The sequence below is a fragment of the Tinamus guttatus genome, unplaced genomic scaffold (genome assembly GCF_059628265.1).
Source record: "Tinamus guttatus ecotype Peru unplaced genomic scaffold, ASM5962826v1 Tinamus_guttatus_pri_ptg000211l, whole genome shotgun sequence".
In the NCBI taxonomy this organism is placed as follows: Eukaryota; Metazoa; Chordata; class Aves; order Tinamiformes; family Tinamidae; genus Tinamus; species Tinamus guttatus.
Window position 1 is genome coordinate 9,146,612 of NW_028288745.1, and position 17,432 is coordinate 9,164,043.

General features: G+C 40.2%; 1 protein-coding gene across 3 annotated transcripts in view; it reads left to right on the forward strand.

Annotated features, from left to right (window-relative positions):
* The window catches only part of BCAR3 (BCAR3 adaptor protein, NSP family member), a 43,617-nt gene that overhangs the window by 19,123 nt on the left and 7,062 nt on the right, over nucleotides 1-17,432 (forward strand). The window contains exons 1-5 of one of the 3 annotated variants that reach the window (XM_088524525.1): nucleotides 3,399-3,724; nucleotides 10,902-11,027; nucleotides 12,174-12,616; nucleotides 13,654-13,754; nucleotides 15,401-16,041. In XM_088524525.1, coding sequence (XP_088380651.1) covers nucleotides 3,641-3,724; nucleotides 10,902-11,027; nucleotides 12,174-12,616; nucleotides 13,654-13,754; nucleotides 15,401-16,041 — 1,395 coding nt within the window. In that variant the 5' untranslated portion in view covers nucleotides 3,399-3,640. Of the gene's footprint in view, nucleotides 1-3,398; nucleotides 3,725-10,901; nucleotides 11,028-12,173; nucleotides 12,617-13,653; nucleotides 13,755-15,400; nucleotides 16,042-17,432 lie in introns of those variants that run through there. The other 2 variants (XM_088524524.1, XM_010216134.2) reach the window with 2 other exon arrangements.

A 17,432-nucleotide genomic window follows, 5' to 3' on the forward strand; every position in this document is an offset into this window, starting at 1 on the left:
TTTGAGTCTGTCATAGACTACTTTGGGAGGCTTTTCCTCTCCAGCTATACCAAGACTCCCTCTTCAAAGTTGTTATTCTCAACTGGGCCAGTTCTTTTCGTGGCCACATCTCTCATCCTTTCACGTGTCAGGGTAATCACTTCTCAGTCTGTGTAATACTCTGACCTCTGCAGAGACTTAGCTTTGAACTTTTGGTAGTCTGACTAACCTTATGAACAATTCTTGGTTTTATTGGTTAACTCTGTACTAGGCATCTGCAAACTTTTTGTGGTCAAACAGGTAAGAAAACTTCAGACATCATCTCATTTTCCTTGTTGTCAGGATGGTATTCGTGTTTTTTTTTTTTTTTTTGGATAGACTCTCCATCCCATTTGCCGATTTCCTTGGAAAGAAATACATGTTTTTTGGCTTAGCCTTGCTCAGTGCTGCTGCTTGGTTTATGTGCCAAGTCTCATTTCTTGATGCAGGTTTGAGAACGTTCCACGCTGTTCCGTCAGTGTGGGTAGGAGGGACTCTATTATTAGCTGGAAAGTATTGCCTTGCAAGAAATATATGAGGACATCCATAACCACTTAGTACTTGTGCCTTCTAATTATGGAAGGTATTTTCTGCTGAGGAAAAGACAAGTAGCTCTTCCCTTCACCCCCTCTTTGGGACTAACTCATTTCTGATCTGAGATGTGAAATATCTGACTGATCTCTTCCAAGTTTCTCTTTTAAAAATATTGTAGGTTTTCTTGTGCTTCTCAGTGCATTTCCTTTCACCAAGGCTGTTAATGGGGCCTTACTGTAATTAGCCAAGTTAGTTGCGCCCCCCTGCCCTTTTTTTTTTCTTTTTTTTCTTTTTTTGAGAGGACATTGCGATCTGTCGGAGAGATTTTTTGCTGATCATGCATTTACTGCTCAATAAGCTTTCCACTTACCACGTGACTGGGAACCTGTTAACTCTTTCATGACCTGTTTTCCTGGGGAGTTTGTGTTCCTGGAGCCTTTGTGCTACTGGTAGAAACCACTCTAAACCAAGAGAACTTCGCACATCTCATGGCACAAGTTGCTTTGGAAGTTAAAGTGCGAACAACTCTGACTGCAGACATGCCCAGGACCTTGGCCCTTTCCCAGCTGAAGTCACATCAGGGCAGGCATTCTCAATGCCATTATCAAAGTAGAAGCGAGTGCCTAGCTGTGAAAAGCTGTGCAGTTTTGTTATAACCTCCCTCCTCTGTCAAGGGCACCGAAATCTCTCTTGCTGCGTGGAGGCTAAGTCACTGTGGCCTATGTGGTAAATGTCTGTGTTTCAAACTGGTGGCTCTTTGAGTTAGTTCCTGGCATATATACTCGTGTCATCCATCAGTTTTCCAAAACAGGAGATTCACTTTGGTAAGGAATTCTCAGCTTGTGAGTTTCTATTTGCTGCTGCAAAGCCCGTTTTTCTTCACCCTCTCTTGCTCCCAAGAAGCACAGAAGAGCAGCTTGACTTTTTCATGTTTCACAGCAAAGCACAGATTATTGAGATCCTAGGTGAGCAGCTGGAGGGTAGGACTTTATTAACATCTTCTGCAATTGTAGGGTTTTCTGTCACGAGCGTGAATCAATCACCTGTAATGCTTCCGTGTCTGATCTGCATGTGCACAAATACTTTTAGTTTTGTTTCCTTGCAGCTCTTTAAATCTAGCAAATGATGGTGAGTGCGAGATTTGATGATGATGATTCTCAGAGCAGAATCTGTGAGAGAGAGATGTTGTCAAACATCAGACTGAATTCTTTTTTCATTAATTTTAACTCAAAATAGAGAATTAAGATTTTCAAAGTGCATTTGTTCTACATCTCAGTAACATGCCTTTTAGAAGATTGTTTTGTAAATATGAAAGTACCAGCCAGTAACCTATATGTATGTGGCCAAGCTATACAGAGCACTTCTGTGGTTATAACTTCTTGTTCATGGCCAATCGTTAGACCTTACGATTCTTTCTTTCTTTAATCCTACTTCATTTATTACTGAGCCTAGATGACAAAATCAGCATGGAGGTTGTGGCATTTCCTTCTGTACTGTGCAGCTCTACAAACTTTAATGAATCACTAGTTGATTTTGACTGAAACTGGGAAAAAAACACTTTCTATACTTAAATTACTAAAATTAAGCAATGCAGAGTGTTCTTACAAATAAAGCACTCTGTTTTGGCATGCTGAACTGTTTGCTCTAATAATATCCTGTGTCACTGAATTCCACTAGCTTTTTATATACATTTCAATGAAAACTTTTCTGTTGGCATTGACTGCACAGTCACTTTTGTGCTAGTTGCTGCTTTTGCTCTCTCTGAGTGACAGTGGAAGAGATGTAATACCATACTTTTTGAATGCTTGCAGTATTTTGAACAAGTTGATTTCAGTCATTGGACCATATATAGAATTCTAAGAGAGAAGGACCAAATGCCTTTTTGCAGCTGAAAGAAAACTCCAAAAATTATACTCAAGCTAAACAATAGTCTCTGGGACCTTGTAGTGGTAAAGTCTGAGAGAGCAATGACCAGTGAGATGCAGGGAGTGTCACATAAAAAGACATTGGCATAAAAAGACATTGCAGAGATGTGCACATCTCATTCTGTAGATAATTTGTGATGGAGTTGTATCCTTAGAGAAAGATACTGTTTCTTCCTGTGATGTATAAATCAGGACTGTCACCAGGAAACACACATACATGAAGGTAAGGGAGCAATATTAAAAGGATGGTATAGAAGAGGCTGTTAAGCAGTTTCTAGTTCTCTTTCCATAGCACAGAGATTAAAAAGAACGGATGAAAGATAATGTTCTAATTGTCACTATCTTGCCATCCCTCTGTATGTCTATGCTTTAAAGGAAAACGGAATCACAGGCATAAATGCAACCTTTGCCAAAGCAAAGGTGTCCTTAAAACCTTCCCTAGCAATATGCACAGCCCTGCAGGATGACCGCTAAGCTAAAGCTCATCACTGGTGGCTTTAAAAACCTAAAGGTGCACTGGCTACACAAATAATATTGGCCACGCTGGTAGTGTTGCTTTCTTGCCATTTTTTGTAAGGACTGATTGCCAGAAGCTTCCTAATGAAAAGTAAACAGATTTATCTTTTTCCTTAGTTACCTAAGCTCTAAGGATGTACATTTATTTGAGTATCAAGTGTAACAGTGGCCAGAAGCTAATCATTTGCTCTTCCTCTTCAGTTTTACCACTTACGTGTTTGACAGAGGTATTGATGATGCAGATGGAAAAATTGCATGATTGAGTTGGAGTGACTGATCAAGCTTTCATCGGCAGTGGGGGAGAGTCAGGTCCTCTAGCTCAGCAGGAAAGATTTGCTTTGAGCTTGGGGCTTAAATACAGCTCTGAGCAAGGAGTACCAAGCTAGAGGAGCTAGTATTTCACTGGTGAGTGAACTAGATCACATGAGGCTTCTGGCACGCTCTCCATGGCAGGCTGGGAGCAAGCATGCCAGAACTGATAGTATCAGCCTCAGCTGTGGAAGTGTCCCAGACTCATCTCTGAGTAGGGGGAACGGAGCAAGTCTGGCGGGCAGTGGGGATACTAAAGAGCTTACAAAACCTTTGAAAACTGCTGATATTGACCCCTTGTCTTCAGTCTTGAGGACCCCCAAACAGCAGGATTGAAAATGCCAAAGGATTGTAATGTTTTTCAAATGCTGGTTGCAGGTCTTTGCTGCTTTTATCATCGTAAGTCCATTATCGGAGTCAAGGTAGGTTTCCATTTTTCAGTAATGTGTAGTGTGCTACTCAGTAATGCTATTTGTTTCCATTCAGAAATGTTTTTATTACAATTGGATATAGTGTATTTCTGTTGTAAAGAACATCTGAGAATGTACTGTTGTCTCAGAGAGATGCTGAAACAACTTTCAGTTTTATAAGCCTGTCTTCATGTTCAGGCACCAAGTTACAAATGGTTCTGGCATTGGACTTGCTCAGCAGTACTTTAGCAGGCAGGTTTCACACTTTCAGAATCTAACTGATCAGATCACTTGGTTCCCTAAGCATTTTTACTTGCTGATTTAAAGCATAGGCAAGTTCAGTTAAAATCTCAATTTTAGACTATCTTGATTATAAAACAGGCACAATATATTAAGCACTATATGAAAAAATAGTCTTTTAACATTTAGAGACAGGCTTTCAGAGATGTCTAAGTGACTTAGGAATTGAATTATAATCAGATGGGGGATCTAATTCCTTCTGAAGATCTATGAGCTATGCTTAAGTTTTAAAATCTTTTAATTTCAGATTTATGCATGAACTGTTCTGTGAATTACAAAGTCAAGCTGTGTCAGTCATTGTGTTGGTGTGTGTAACTTTTCTGAAGCCCTTCATGTGAAGTTTGCTATCTGGTCCCTAGGTTTTCAAGCTGTGATGGAAACATTCAAAAGTTGGGGCGGGGGGGAGGGGGAGGAGGAAATAGGTGATTTAGCTGTGTAAATGACTTGTCCATTTCTGAAAGTGAGATGCAGTTTCAGTCTTTTGGTCATGCTGAGAAAGTGACTCGATCAGACTCTTTCATCTTTCACTGGAACAAATGTCAGAAGTTCTCCTCAGGAGAGAGGGCAAAACACTCACTCCTATTATCATAATTACTTCTTATGTTCAGTAAGATTTTAAACATAAGACCTAATTGTGTTCTTTGAAAACTTTAAAAAATGAAGTTGGGCTTTATTGCTGGCTATCAGAACAGTTATAAAACCTTTGTTCTTTACCATGCCCTCTGTTTAACTTGGCATGAATTTCTAATACTTAAAATAACGGTGTTGTCATGGCAATTTTCCATTTGGTCTAATCCATACAGTCTCTAGAGAAAATGAAACATTAATAGTGTTTGCTGTTCAGTGGGGAAAAAATAAAACCTTTTATGTAGAAACAAATTACAGCTGGGCTATTTCAAAAATAATGTTCTATTTAAGGAGATTTGCAGCCTTTAAAATAGCTTTGAATACATGTCTTCCAGCGTGTGGACGTAGTTTTAGCTTCATCCAACAAACTACTATTTTTAGAAGTTCTGATGGCAGGAAACTGGGGTGCACTTGTTTAAGAGAAAATGGCCATAGGTGTACAAACAGCTGGTGGTGAAACCTGCCGGTGGGTGAAGTTCACACAAAGTGCCCAATTACGTGCTTAAGTGCTCAAGATGGCAGTAAAAACAAGGCAGCCTAAGTTGTCCCTTTAATTGTAAAAACATACCACTTGAAGCAAAGTCAATTTCTATAATTAGATTAGATTAATTTGTAGTTTTAATGTAATAATGTAGTTTATGAGTAGATACTAATAAAATAATAAAATGATCCATGATTAAGTCCATTGATATCTGCAGCTACCTCTGAGAGAAACTGAGTTGTCTTTTTTTTTTCCTGCATTGAGATAAACTAATTTTAGTTACATTGTCTTACTTAATTGAAAGTAATATGTGACCAAGCATAGGGATGCCCCATTATGTCCCACTAAGCACAGGGAGCAATGTAGCACCTAAATACTCACTGATCATTGTGCTTTTAGCGTGTGGAAATAGGATTTCAACAGCAGAAGTTTAGTTTGTTTTCCCATACATTAATAGAAAATGTAAGGGTCAGTGCAGACAATCTGAACTAGCATCAAATTAGATGTCATGATGTATCAAGATTGTGCTTGCATTTGATTTTGGCAGATGCTTAAAGTGAAGGCAAATTTCTGTATTTGTGGAAAATGAAGGGGAGTCCCTTTAGGGTGAAGCCTCCTTTTTGTAAGAGTGAGTTTAACCTGGTGGCCAGACAGATTGTTGCTCTAGCTCTCATGGCCCTTGTGACTGGATGGAAAGATCTTGATGTCTAAGTATTTTCATTAGTAGTTGTCTGCCATGATGTCTGCTCAGCTGAAGCTGTGTAAAGTCAAACTGTCAGGACTGCCAAGTTTTAAAACTTACAGCATGTAGATTTTTAGCTCATTACTGGGTAATGTACTAATGTTATGAATGTGGTATGGGTAAGACAACTTTTATAAGGAGCTACTTATTGCAAGTGATGGCACTCATCTCTTGGATGAGTTGCAAATGCTTTTTATAGATAGCAGATCTTAATTAATATTTCTTCAGTATGTGATGTGATGATCTAAAACTGTTTCACTGGCATCCTGAGGCTTCATGTATCCAGTTTCAGCATGTTATGTGGAGGCTCTTGGGCTTGATAACATGAGTTTACAAGTCAACACCATCCAATGTTATAGATCTGTCTTTTTGATGTTTTACTCGTTGTTATTGGAGAGGCCCTCATGGGAAAGACTGACTTATCAGAGTGATGGGAATTTTGCATAGCTCACTGAACTTTGGTTCCCCACTGTCTTGCCTCTGGGCTTGTGGTTGTACTGAATCTTATACTATATCATCTTTGCATTCCCAGGTAACTTTACATAGCTTATCAGATTTTGACTGCAATATGCCCTTTGTCAGACAGTGCGAGGACTGCTGCTGCTCCTTGAGGGGTTCCTGTTCCATGCTGTGGTAGCATTCTCTAGTAGCTATTTATGCATTTGGCTTCTTGGCAATATATTTAGATATTTCTCATTTTTTTAAAAAATAAAAAATGGTTCTAAAATCATTTGGATTTACTAGTCAAAATCCCTAGTACCACTGAACAAGATTAGAATTTGACTAATGTTAAACTCTGAATTTGCATGAACTAGAAATGGCAATGTACTTCTTTCAATGTACTAATTGAGGAATTGTTATCATTATAGTGTTGTTGTGGAAGGTGAATACAGAGTTCGCTAGACCTGAAGTCTGTCCCGTGACTTTGATGTTAGACTGAATTTGGTACTAAACTACTTTATTATTTTCCCCTCTCTTGAACAAGTGTTTTCACGAATGGGTTAATGGAATATGGACACTTTTCTGTGAATGCCAGGTGGCTTGTGCATAATGGCAGGCTGAGATTGCACGCACAATGGGATCTATTGGAATTTTGAAAAATCAGCATACTTGTGATGCAGGTTTTTTAGGTTATCTTGTTATTTTTCATCAATGACCTCAAAAATGTTAGCTGATATCTAAACAGGCACAGAAAATCTCATGGCTTCAAGATTGCAATTCTCCCATGTTAGTTCACTTCTTTGGTTAGTTTTACACTTCTTGTATTACTTAACATGGTACTCATTGTAGTCCTGAAAGAACCTTGTGCACTCTGGGAGATGAGAGAAAACTAACTCTGTGAAGAATGTGGCTGTGGTTATTTTCCGGACTGTGTTGGAATGAAAATGATTGAGTTTGGATGAAAATGAAGTCATCATTAGTCAGGTACCTGTAACAGTCCTTGCTTTGCCAAGAGGATACGTGAGACATGATGTGAATTCCCTGATAACTGAACTTTGTGGTAACCAAAAATTAAGCAAGAGATTTTGGGCTACTTCCAAGTATGTCTAAAAAGTGAAAGTGCTTAAGTATCTCCCTTCATGATCAAGCCATTAAAAAAAAAAAAAAAGACACACTTGATCATTTTGGGGAGAAATTAGAACAATTTTTTTTCTGCCTAGGCTGTCCTGTAATCACCGTGTAGTTGTGTCTGCCAGTTTCAGATACAAATTGAGGGAAGCCACCAAAGCTGGAACACATAAATTACAGTTTGGGGGAATACACGTGGAAACCTATGTGATTCTCCTCTCAGGTATTTTGATATAACATTGGTGCAATTCCAGGTACTTCCCTGGAGTTACTATACGCATAGAGAAAGAATCCAATGCCAGGAGGCAACAGAAATAACTCTGGGACTTTTGTCACCAAACTCATCCTGTAGATCAGTCATCATAATTCAAAATCGTTCTAATTTAATATAGTAAGTTTAACTAGGATTGTTTACACCAGAGTTGGATATAGTAAGTTTCCTCTAGAGGGTTCTGTTCTCTCAAATGAAAATAAAAATAATCTTTTGAATTTTTGAATGCATAAGCAACAGATTATTGTGAAAAGTTTCCATTAAAATATGTTCACAAGTTTCACTGATACAACAAATAGAGGTAGGCCAAGTCTTCTTTTGTTTACCCTAAACAGAAATTTGTTTAGGCATTTGAATTCCTTGAACTTCAATATTTTGCACTGTTCAGTACAGTCAGTTTGTATTGCCTGAGAAATATAAAATAATATGTAACATGAAGACTAGTTTGCTAAACTAAAAGTAGGCCGTGCTTACTGATGCAATGACCTGGGAATAGAAATCTTTTGTGAAATATAAACCTTTTGTGAAATATAAACTTGTGTGGCGTTTACTACAAACAGTAAAATAATTTTACTCACTGGATTTTTCCCCTCTAAAATCTCAGGCTCTCTAGGTTTTCCATTGTGGATTTAAGCTCGACTGAGGACTTTTGCTGGAAATTGATCATATGCATTTCTAGATAGTTTGGGGCTTTTTTGAGACCTGTTCACAAAATCTCAGCATGGCAGGAATTGCACCAGGAGTGCAGTACTCACGTTTTCTTTTAAAACACAAGTCTATAGCAATTTAGAGCAAATTATGCCATCCTGAACTTACACTCTTTCTCATTTGCACACTAAATTGTGTAATTTGTGCCTGGGCTAGTTTTGAGCCCTTGCAGGATGTAGAGTTCAGTGCATGAGAGGTTCTTGTAGTATCAGTGGTCTTGGATATAGGGTTTAGAATAGACCTTTTATCATCATAGACAGTATACTACAATTCTCCTTTAATGCACAGTCTTGGTCAACAAAAAGCAGTCCAGGAAGACAGCTCTGCAGCAACTGCTTACCTGGGCAGGTCCCTTTACCTGTTTGGGGATGTGCAGCAGTGCAGGAGCTCTTCACAAAGTTCCAACTCAGAGGGCTGTTTCACTGCGTTTGCTTTGGCACGGGACAGGTCTGACCTTGGGCAGTGAGGGTTATTGGCCACTGTGGTTAACCATGGTGGAAGGGTTTTTTAACAAACCACTAATCGTGAATGTTAACAATTTAGTTAGTTGGGATTCCTTAAATGTTTTCCTTGTGATGCTGCTTGAAGTAATTTGAGTGCAATGTGTGTCTCATTACGCTCACTCTGGAGTAGTAAAAAATCCGTTTAATCACTAGAGGTAATTCTAGGTTTCTCTGCTGTATTTGACATTTCTTGTGTGTCTCTAAATTGATCAGGATCTCTCCACTATCTCTCCTTCATCTCTTCATGGTGTACATGGTATTAGGAAAGGAGCACTTGCAATGAAAATGTTCTTTTGTGGCATGGTTTGTTTCTGCATATGCATTTCTTGAGAGGATTGAGAGGAATTGATGAAAAAATCTGACTGTGCAAGAGAATAGTGGATTTACTCCATGTTGAAAATGATTCTCAGTTTTGAATCTTTTTTGTGTGGACAAACACCACCCTAATAGTGTTTACAGAAATAAAATAGAGGTGAAAAGGTGAAAAGTGATCCTTTATGAGGGATTTTTTATCTATTGCCTTTCTGTGTAAACTACCACACTCTGTTATCTTTGTCTGAAAGAAACCACTTTTTTTTTTCTTTCCCCTCTGAGTGAGGCAACAAGAGGAGAATTTATTTTAGAATTTGTCTGAATTCCCAGCATGTTTAAATAGTCTTGGCAGCAGGATGCCTCTTCTGGCGTTATTCCACCAAAAATCTGCTCTCTGGTAATCAGTTGTAATTCAGTCTGCTCAAAATTGCAGAGCGGGCGGTTGAAGGGGTGCTAAACGTGTGCCACCTGCTCTCACGGTTGGGTGTGCGACTGCCCGGCTGCGGCAGGGACGCAGGAGCACTCCCAGTACCGCTGCTCGCGTCGTGTATTTGCCAAGTGTTTCCGAGGGACCTGCGAGCCTGGGCTCATAGCCGGAGAAGCAAGGAAGAGCTGCATAATGCTATGGGGAAAAACCTTGCTGCATTTTAGTCTGCTCTGTTGCTTTGAGCAATGTAGCAACATGTTGGCTGCCGTGAGCCTGTTTCTCATGGCAGGCTGTTTTTCACAGCAGGCTGTACCTCATGGCAGGTTGTTCCTGTGGCAGGCTATTTCTCATGGCAGGCTTTTGAAACTGTTCAACAGCGTTGAAGACAGGCTGGAGTCTCAGGCACTTGAGAGAACATAAGGGAATTCAAGGAATTTCCCTATGCTACGTGCTTGAGTCGGGCATGTTGCTAGCGAAGAGACTGCACTTTATTATCAATAGTGCATCCACAAGAAGCGCTAATGAACCCTGCTGGGAAAGGCCTTCGCAGTGAGGAGAGGGAGATGGAGTTCTTCCAGAATATCCTATGTATATCACATGTAGAGTGATGATGGAGTTATCTTGGAGTAGATCTCATGCTTCTTGTACTTAGGGATAACAGGACCTTTTTCTTTTTCCCCTTTAAGACGAGAACATGTAGGAGATGCAGATTTAATGTGCATCAGAAGCAAGCCTTTTAAGGCTTTAGTAGACTTTTTTTTTCAGAATATTGAACAAGTATATATGTCCACTTTAGCTTTTCTTGCTGCATTTGATTCATTTATATTTGGTTGCAAGAAAAGAGACAGAGGGAAAAAAAAAAAAGGAAATATGAGTCTAAAATGGCGGTTTAAAGAGCAGAAAGCCTATTAAAGCCATGTGTTCGGATCCAGGTGCTATTTTTGTAGTAGTTGGAATTCAAAATGAGAAAAAGGAGTTAGAGAAATGATTCTGCAGGCACATCTTTATTATCTTGGGGTACAGACATAGAACTTTGCTGTGTTCTGTGCAGTGTATAACACTAACACCTTATCTCACCAAGTGCTGCATTTTGCAAATATGCCTGGAGAGCAGTGAGGCCAGGCGAGCCTGATAAAAGCAGCACCTGCATTCCAGTGGCTAGTGCACATCATGTGATGGAAGTTATAACCCAGGTAAAATGTTAATCACTAAACTTGGCACGGTTGAGGCTTTTAATCTTTTATTGCAGTTTTCTAAAGAGAGGCAACGTATGGACAGCCCAGAAAAGCTGAAGAAGGAGTTAGAAGAAGAACTGCAGCTGAGCAGTAAAGACTTGCGCAGCCATGCCTGGTACCACGGGCGTATTCCTCGGCAGGTATGTGCTCACTGCTCTGGACATTGCCAACAGTGTTTTGAGCTTTTGTGGATGGATAGGATTGCATTAAAAAGGTACATGTTGATCTCTGACATTTACAGTAACTCAATAGAAAGGTAACTCTGACTAGTGTGGAAGCGGTATTATTTCTTTATCATGGATAGGAATAAAATAATCCTGAGAAAAAAAATCAGGGCAGATATTGGTGGAGATTTATAAATATTAAAGGACTTGGGGGCACTTAATAAAAATGCAAGTGAAATCTAAACTTCGTATGAGAATAATATTTCCATATATTGTTCAGGAATATTACTATTCATTTGGTTCACTGTACTTATCTGAATTTAAAATGTACTACTTTATTTTCTGGAGCTTGGCATTTGGGAAAGAAAAAAACCATGAAACTTATGTAGGAACTTCATTTTGATCGTTATAAGATATTTAAAAACTCATTATATTGAATCTTCGGTACCGAAAGCATCTGGAGCTCCCCCTGCAGGCCTCACTCCCACGTGTGTGTCCGTAGCTGTCGCGGTGGCTGTGACGCTGCTGCTGCCACTCGTGGAAGTACCGAGAGGAGGCACAGGGTGCCCAGGCACTGCGCCTAGGGCTCTCTGTTGGGTATGTAGCTTGTCTTGTGGAAAGGACAAGCTAGAAAAAAAGACATTTCCAGACTATGCCTGATAATAAGCAGTATTCACTAAGAATAATAATAAAAAAAACTTCTGTCATTTGAGGTCATAATGAAAGGATGACTTTTGCATGCCTGTAGTTGTGGCTTCTAAACTTCTATTTAAGTATATGTTCAAGAGATCTAAACTCTAGGATCCCGTGTCGTTACTTTCCTTCGTGCCTTATTTTCTGTTAAGAAATTAAAAGAAATGTGGATCATGTTTCTGGCTGCTGAGCCAGACTTGTGCTGCAGGACGATCTCTCAGCTTTACAACTGAAGATAGCATTCTTCTACAGCTCCTGTCCTCTATTCCTTATTTTCTGTCTTTGCCTGTGCTCCCAGGGCAGCCAAAGTCCTTTATTTAAGAGTATTTTGTTGCTGGTTGTTTAACTACCTGTTTTTTTTTTATTTGAATTGTATTTTTCTATTTTTCTTCTTCCCTTTTTTTTTTTTTTTTCTTTTTCCCCTCAAAGGTGGCAGAAAGCCTGGTTCAGAGAGATGGAGACTTTCTGATCAGGGACTCTCTCTCCAGTCCTGGGAACTTTGTTCTTACCTGTCAGTGGAAAAATATCTCTCAACATTTTAAAATCGACAGAACAATTGTAAGACTCAATGAAGCCTACAGCCGTGTTCAGTATCAATTTGAACTTGAAAGATTCGACAGCATCCCTGGCTTAGTTAGATACTATGTTGGAAATCGCACACCAATATCAAAGCAGAGTGGAGCAATTATTTTTCAGCCTATCAACAGGACTGTTCCTCTCAGATGTCTAGAAGAAAAATATGGTGCATCTCCAGTCCGACAGAAAGAACCAAGTACCCCTGAAGGAAAAACAGAGACTGCAAAAAGGCTTAGTCTTGGTATATCCAGCATGCAATCCCCGGAGCAGAGCTTAGCCAGAGGAAATCTTTTGAGGTATTTGAATTTTTCTGTCCTTCTGGAGGGACATGGGTAACTCTGCTCCTCTTGAAGGTGATGTGAGTTGTGCTAATTTTTAGCAAAGAGTTATTTTAAGGCCTGATTTTGAAACTTCTTGAGGTTGTTGAACATGCTAACTACTTTGTGGTTTTGGGATTTGATTCTAGAAAAAAAATAAACTGCATTAAGGTGTTAAAGTAGATGGGATGGGTGAAGCCATGATGGGAGTCTCATGGCTGCACAGTCTTCACTCATAACGTGATCCAGAACCTGCGTCACAGTTACAGGAAGGTTCTTAGCCCTGTTATTGCATTATAGCAGTGACTAACGAGTGCTTCCTGAATGCCATTTACATATGTTATTAGCCTAGCAAAGAACAGAATGTCTGGCAAATGAGTGCAATAATCAGATTCTTAAATTATCTTTGGAAAAATAGAATGTCCATATGCAGTTTCAGAGGGACTAGTTGCTTAAAGATGGTGTTGGGGTTGCAGGTTGATGGAGAACAGGGAGAGAGAAGGGATAACTCGGTTGAAATCTAAGGCAAGAGCAAGTTTAAGACTGTGGAAGCAAAACTGTGGTGCTGTTTGTTCTTCATTGGTTTAGCAAATCATTAAAATCCTAATACATATTGAAGAATTAAAATGAAATCTTGCTGCTGTTCCAGAGAAGCCTTTCTTCCCATATTTTGCTTCTGCAATAAAAGCACTGGGTATTAGGTAAAGAATGAATGAAGTATTGTTGTAAACTCGGCTCCTGGATTAATAAAGATAATGGATCTTAATTTCTGTGCCCAGATCAAGTGTTCTATGAAGAAGTCTCAGCATTTAAAGAAACATCCAGATGAATGCTGGAGGTTCCCACATGTTAAATCCCCTTTCATTGTTGCTCTATCAGCATGAAGTAGCTTTTAATCTTGTGAGCTGCTGCAGTGCAGTGCTACTGATCCTTGCCCTGGTTGTGATATGTTCTGGTGATTAAGTATGTATGCTAGGAGTTGTTGGATTTGAGTGTTTTTTTTTTTTCTGCCCTAGAAACAGAGAAAAAAGCGGAAGCCAGCCAGCTAGTTTGAATCATATCTTGGAGAAGAGGTTCCCCCTAAAGGCTCACCAGTCAGAGAGCTATCTGCTGATAGGTATGTTTTCTAATGAAACTTCTAAGACTTAGAAGCTGTCTATGTCCTGCCTGTGTGTTACACTTCAGATCAAAGTTAGACTGTTCTGTGTTCTGCGTACATGCACACCGTTTCACAGCCAGGGGAAGCTGAATTAGTACAAACACTGCATTTCAGCTGTGACCGGGTTATTTGTTTACAATACACCAGCCAGTTTGGTATCCTAGCACACAACTCAGCAGGCTTCCACGCCACAAAAATGATACCCACAACTGGCATGATTTAATATCCTTTCTGACAGCGTTGCCTTTCCTCACTTGTGGCTTGTAAGAACTGGCTTGTTTTGCTGTTCAAGCAAGGTCTGTTAGGTGCTCCTACTTTCCCTTCAACAACCTTGGTACCTTCTCATTCTCATTGTTTTCCAGAACACCGTCACTGTCATCACTTTTCTGTGAGTGAAGCAAGATGAACCAGTGTTCAGCTGTTGACTTTTGGCTTTTTTCTTTCTCAGAGGCACATGGTTTCCATACCAAAATACTTTGTAAGAAACTTACAGTGATACTACAGCTGTTGAAATTTATAGCACCCATTGTAGAACAACTTCTTGAGATAAAATGATGTTAAATATTTATATAACGAAACTGTATGTTGATAGAAAGGGAGTGTTCCTGTGTTTAGCAGTGGGATGGACAGCAGCATTCATAAAACAAATTCTGTCCATCTGTAATTGAATCAATTATCTAATTTCAAACTGTGTCTGCAAAAGCATTTCTTTTGCTACTGTAACAGTTAAGTTGAAAAATATTGCTGCATGTTTTAGGATGGGGTCCTCGGAACTAGTTTTGGTGTCATGAGGTTGTATGGCTGGAGACAGGCTGTGATCTGCAGATTTCAATATCTGCTGCTGCTGAGAGCCAGCTGGAAGCAGCCCAACCCACGTGGTACAACTGGCCGACTTGTTGTAAAAGCGAGCAAGTGCCCTGAGAACTGTGATCTGGGAATGTCTGACATACGTTTCAGCACTGTATTTGATGTCAATTGATTTGCATGTGCTATAAGTACAGGATGAGGCATAAATACTAAACACAGAAATATGTGGATGTATTTGTCCAACTCTTTGAATCAGCTACTGTTTAGCAAAAAGGGATTAGCATCCCTAAAATTCATTCTTTTCATACCTCACTACGTGTTCAGGCTTGGCTTTTGGGAAGCTTCTCCTTCATCTCAAGCTTATCATTCGCAGAAATGACTCATCTCTTATGTGGTGCAGCTGGAAGTTTCTGTTTTTGTAGGACAGATCATGTTACAAAGAAAGTCTTATTGCAAACCATGGAGACTATCCAGCTCTGACGTTGCAGCCATGTATGCAGTGGGGACTAGAGTTATTGTCAGTGTTACCACAAAATAGCATTATAGCGCAGCTGTTCTGTTTATTTGGGACTTTGGGAGGATCAGTACGTGAATGGAATTTGCTGGCTAGCTCATTCCTGAAAGCATTTATTTCAAATACATTTTTGATGGTGAATGACATGATCTGATAATATTTCCCTTGGGGAATATTGTTGAGCAAATGAATTCTGAGTTAGGCATCAGGAATCATATGTGTTTTTGCCTTCAAATAATGTGGAAATAATTGATTTTTTTTTCCTTTCTCTTTGCCTCTGCAGGTTCAAGATACCCTTCTCAATTACCTGAAGCAGATGCAAACTCCTGCCCAAGCTCCCCTGCCTTTCGAACAGGCAGTGAACCTTCTCTGAGCCCCACAGTTGTTCAGAAAGTCACCTCTGAATCACATGCAGGGGAAGCTCTTAGAGGATCAGACAGTCAACTCTGCCCAAAGCCTCCACCTAAACCCAACAAAGCACCCTCGCTGAAGCACCCAGGGTCTCCTGCAGCCTCACGCAGTTCAGAAGGACACTATTGTGAACTGAGCCCTGCCAGAGACCCTGCAGCAACAAAACCACCTTTATGTCAGAAAAACAGCTACGTGGAACATCTGACACTGAAGGAGAGGGGAACACACTCATTCAGGAACTCTGACACAAGCTACTTAATCCTGGAAGACGATTCTGTCATGAGCTCTGCAGATCCTTTGGAAACTTCAGCTGAGATAGCTGAGGAAGACAGCCCATTTTTTGCACCTGTTCTTGAGACAGTTTCTAGTTTCAAACCAAATGATTTTGAATCCAAACTACTTCCTCCCGAAAACAAGCCATTGGAAACATTCATGTTAAAAAAGGTTAAGGAGATATTTACCAACAACAATCCAAAGATCATTGCCAAACATATTCTTAGAATGGACTGCAAGGTAAAGAGATTACTTGTAAAAGCAAATAATTGTAAGAAGAAATCTTATTTTACATTGTGCAGGTATAGACCTTTTAAAGAACTGATTTGAAAAGATTAAAGGCTAGATGAGCAGATAGTGTAGGCAAAGCAGTGAATATATTGCTTTGGTGTGGGAATTTTTTTTCATTTGCAGAAAAAGAATGTGACAGACACTTTGGACTGAAGGTCTCTCCCACTGGCCTTGACTTTAGACTTAGATTTCTATGTTCAATGTATTTATTCATTTTAAATCTTATATCATATGTTGTATATATGTGATTCATCCTTTCTTCTCTCCAGGAGGAAGAGGTATATGTGTGTTGAAACCCAAAGTGGAAACAAAACTAGTGACAGGAAAGATGTAAGCAGGTTGCAGAGGCAAACAATAGACAGCACCTAGTTCCCATAACATTGGGCATAATGTCAGAGTTTGAAGGGCACTTCAGTCTTTTTAAGCGTCTCAAACTAACAGCTTGTCTAATCTTCTCTTATGCTGGGCTAAGCAGTGTGGAAAAAAAGTTATCAGGACTTCTGCAGCTCTCTCCTCCAAGAGGCCTGTATTGTGATTTTGAAATGTGAACAGTTAAATTGTTTAGAAAGCTATAAAATCACAAAGAAATGTTTTTCGCAATGTAGACTCTGTTCAACTGGCAGAACTTGGAGATCAGCTGTTGGAGCAGAAATATGGAAAGGGAGGAGAAATGTCTATCTTATGAATTAAAGATTTTGTGTAATAAAAGGGAAAAGCAGTGGCAGTTAAATCTCTGCTGGGTTGCCTGGGAGCCCCAGTGCAGCCCCAGGGATCAAGGGATCAAGCTTCGTGTGTTCAGGGTGTTGCAGGTTTTTTTAAGAGCAGTTTGGGAACCGACACATCCAACTACTCACTGGGGAACTCCACCGCAGACCAGAGAAACGGGGAGTGGAAACCCACGGCAGCGTTTCCTGGCGCTGCTGCACTGAGTAGCGCCACAGCTCGGGGAGGGAGCGGATCCTCAGAGCAGTTGAGGTGGGGGGTCAGCGCGTGCATGAGCGTGCGGGTGCGCGCGGGCCGTGGGTCCAACTGAGAGAGGTTGGCAGCCGCTGCGCTCGGGAGCGGCCTAGGCTGCCGCTGAAGGAGCCTTCCTTGGTGCAGCCCTGAATTTGAAGCCCTGCTCCGGTGACATTATCTTGAATCCCCTTCGGATTTAAGGGCCTTAGGGTCAAGGCAGTGACCTGCTGGAAATGTGGACGTACAATGAAGAGGCCCTGAAGTGTTTTAAAGATTGAAGTTTTGGGGCTTTGAAGCAGGAACTAACTGGGACAGGTAGAGAAATATCTGCATTTTATCTCATCTAGAAGAGCTGAGAACTGTCATTCGGTGGAAACTTGTGG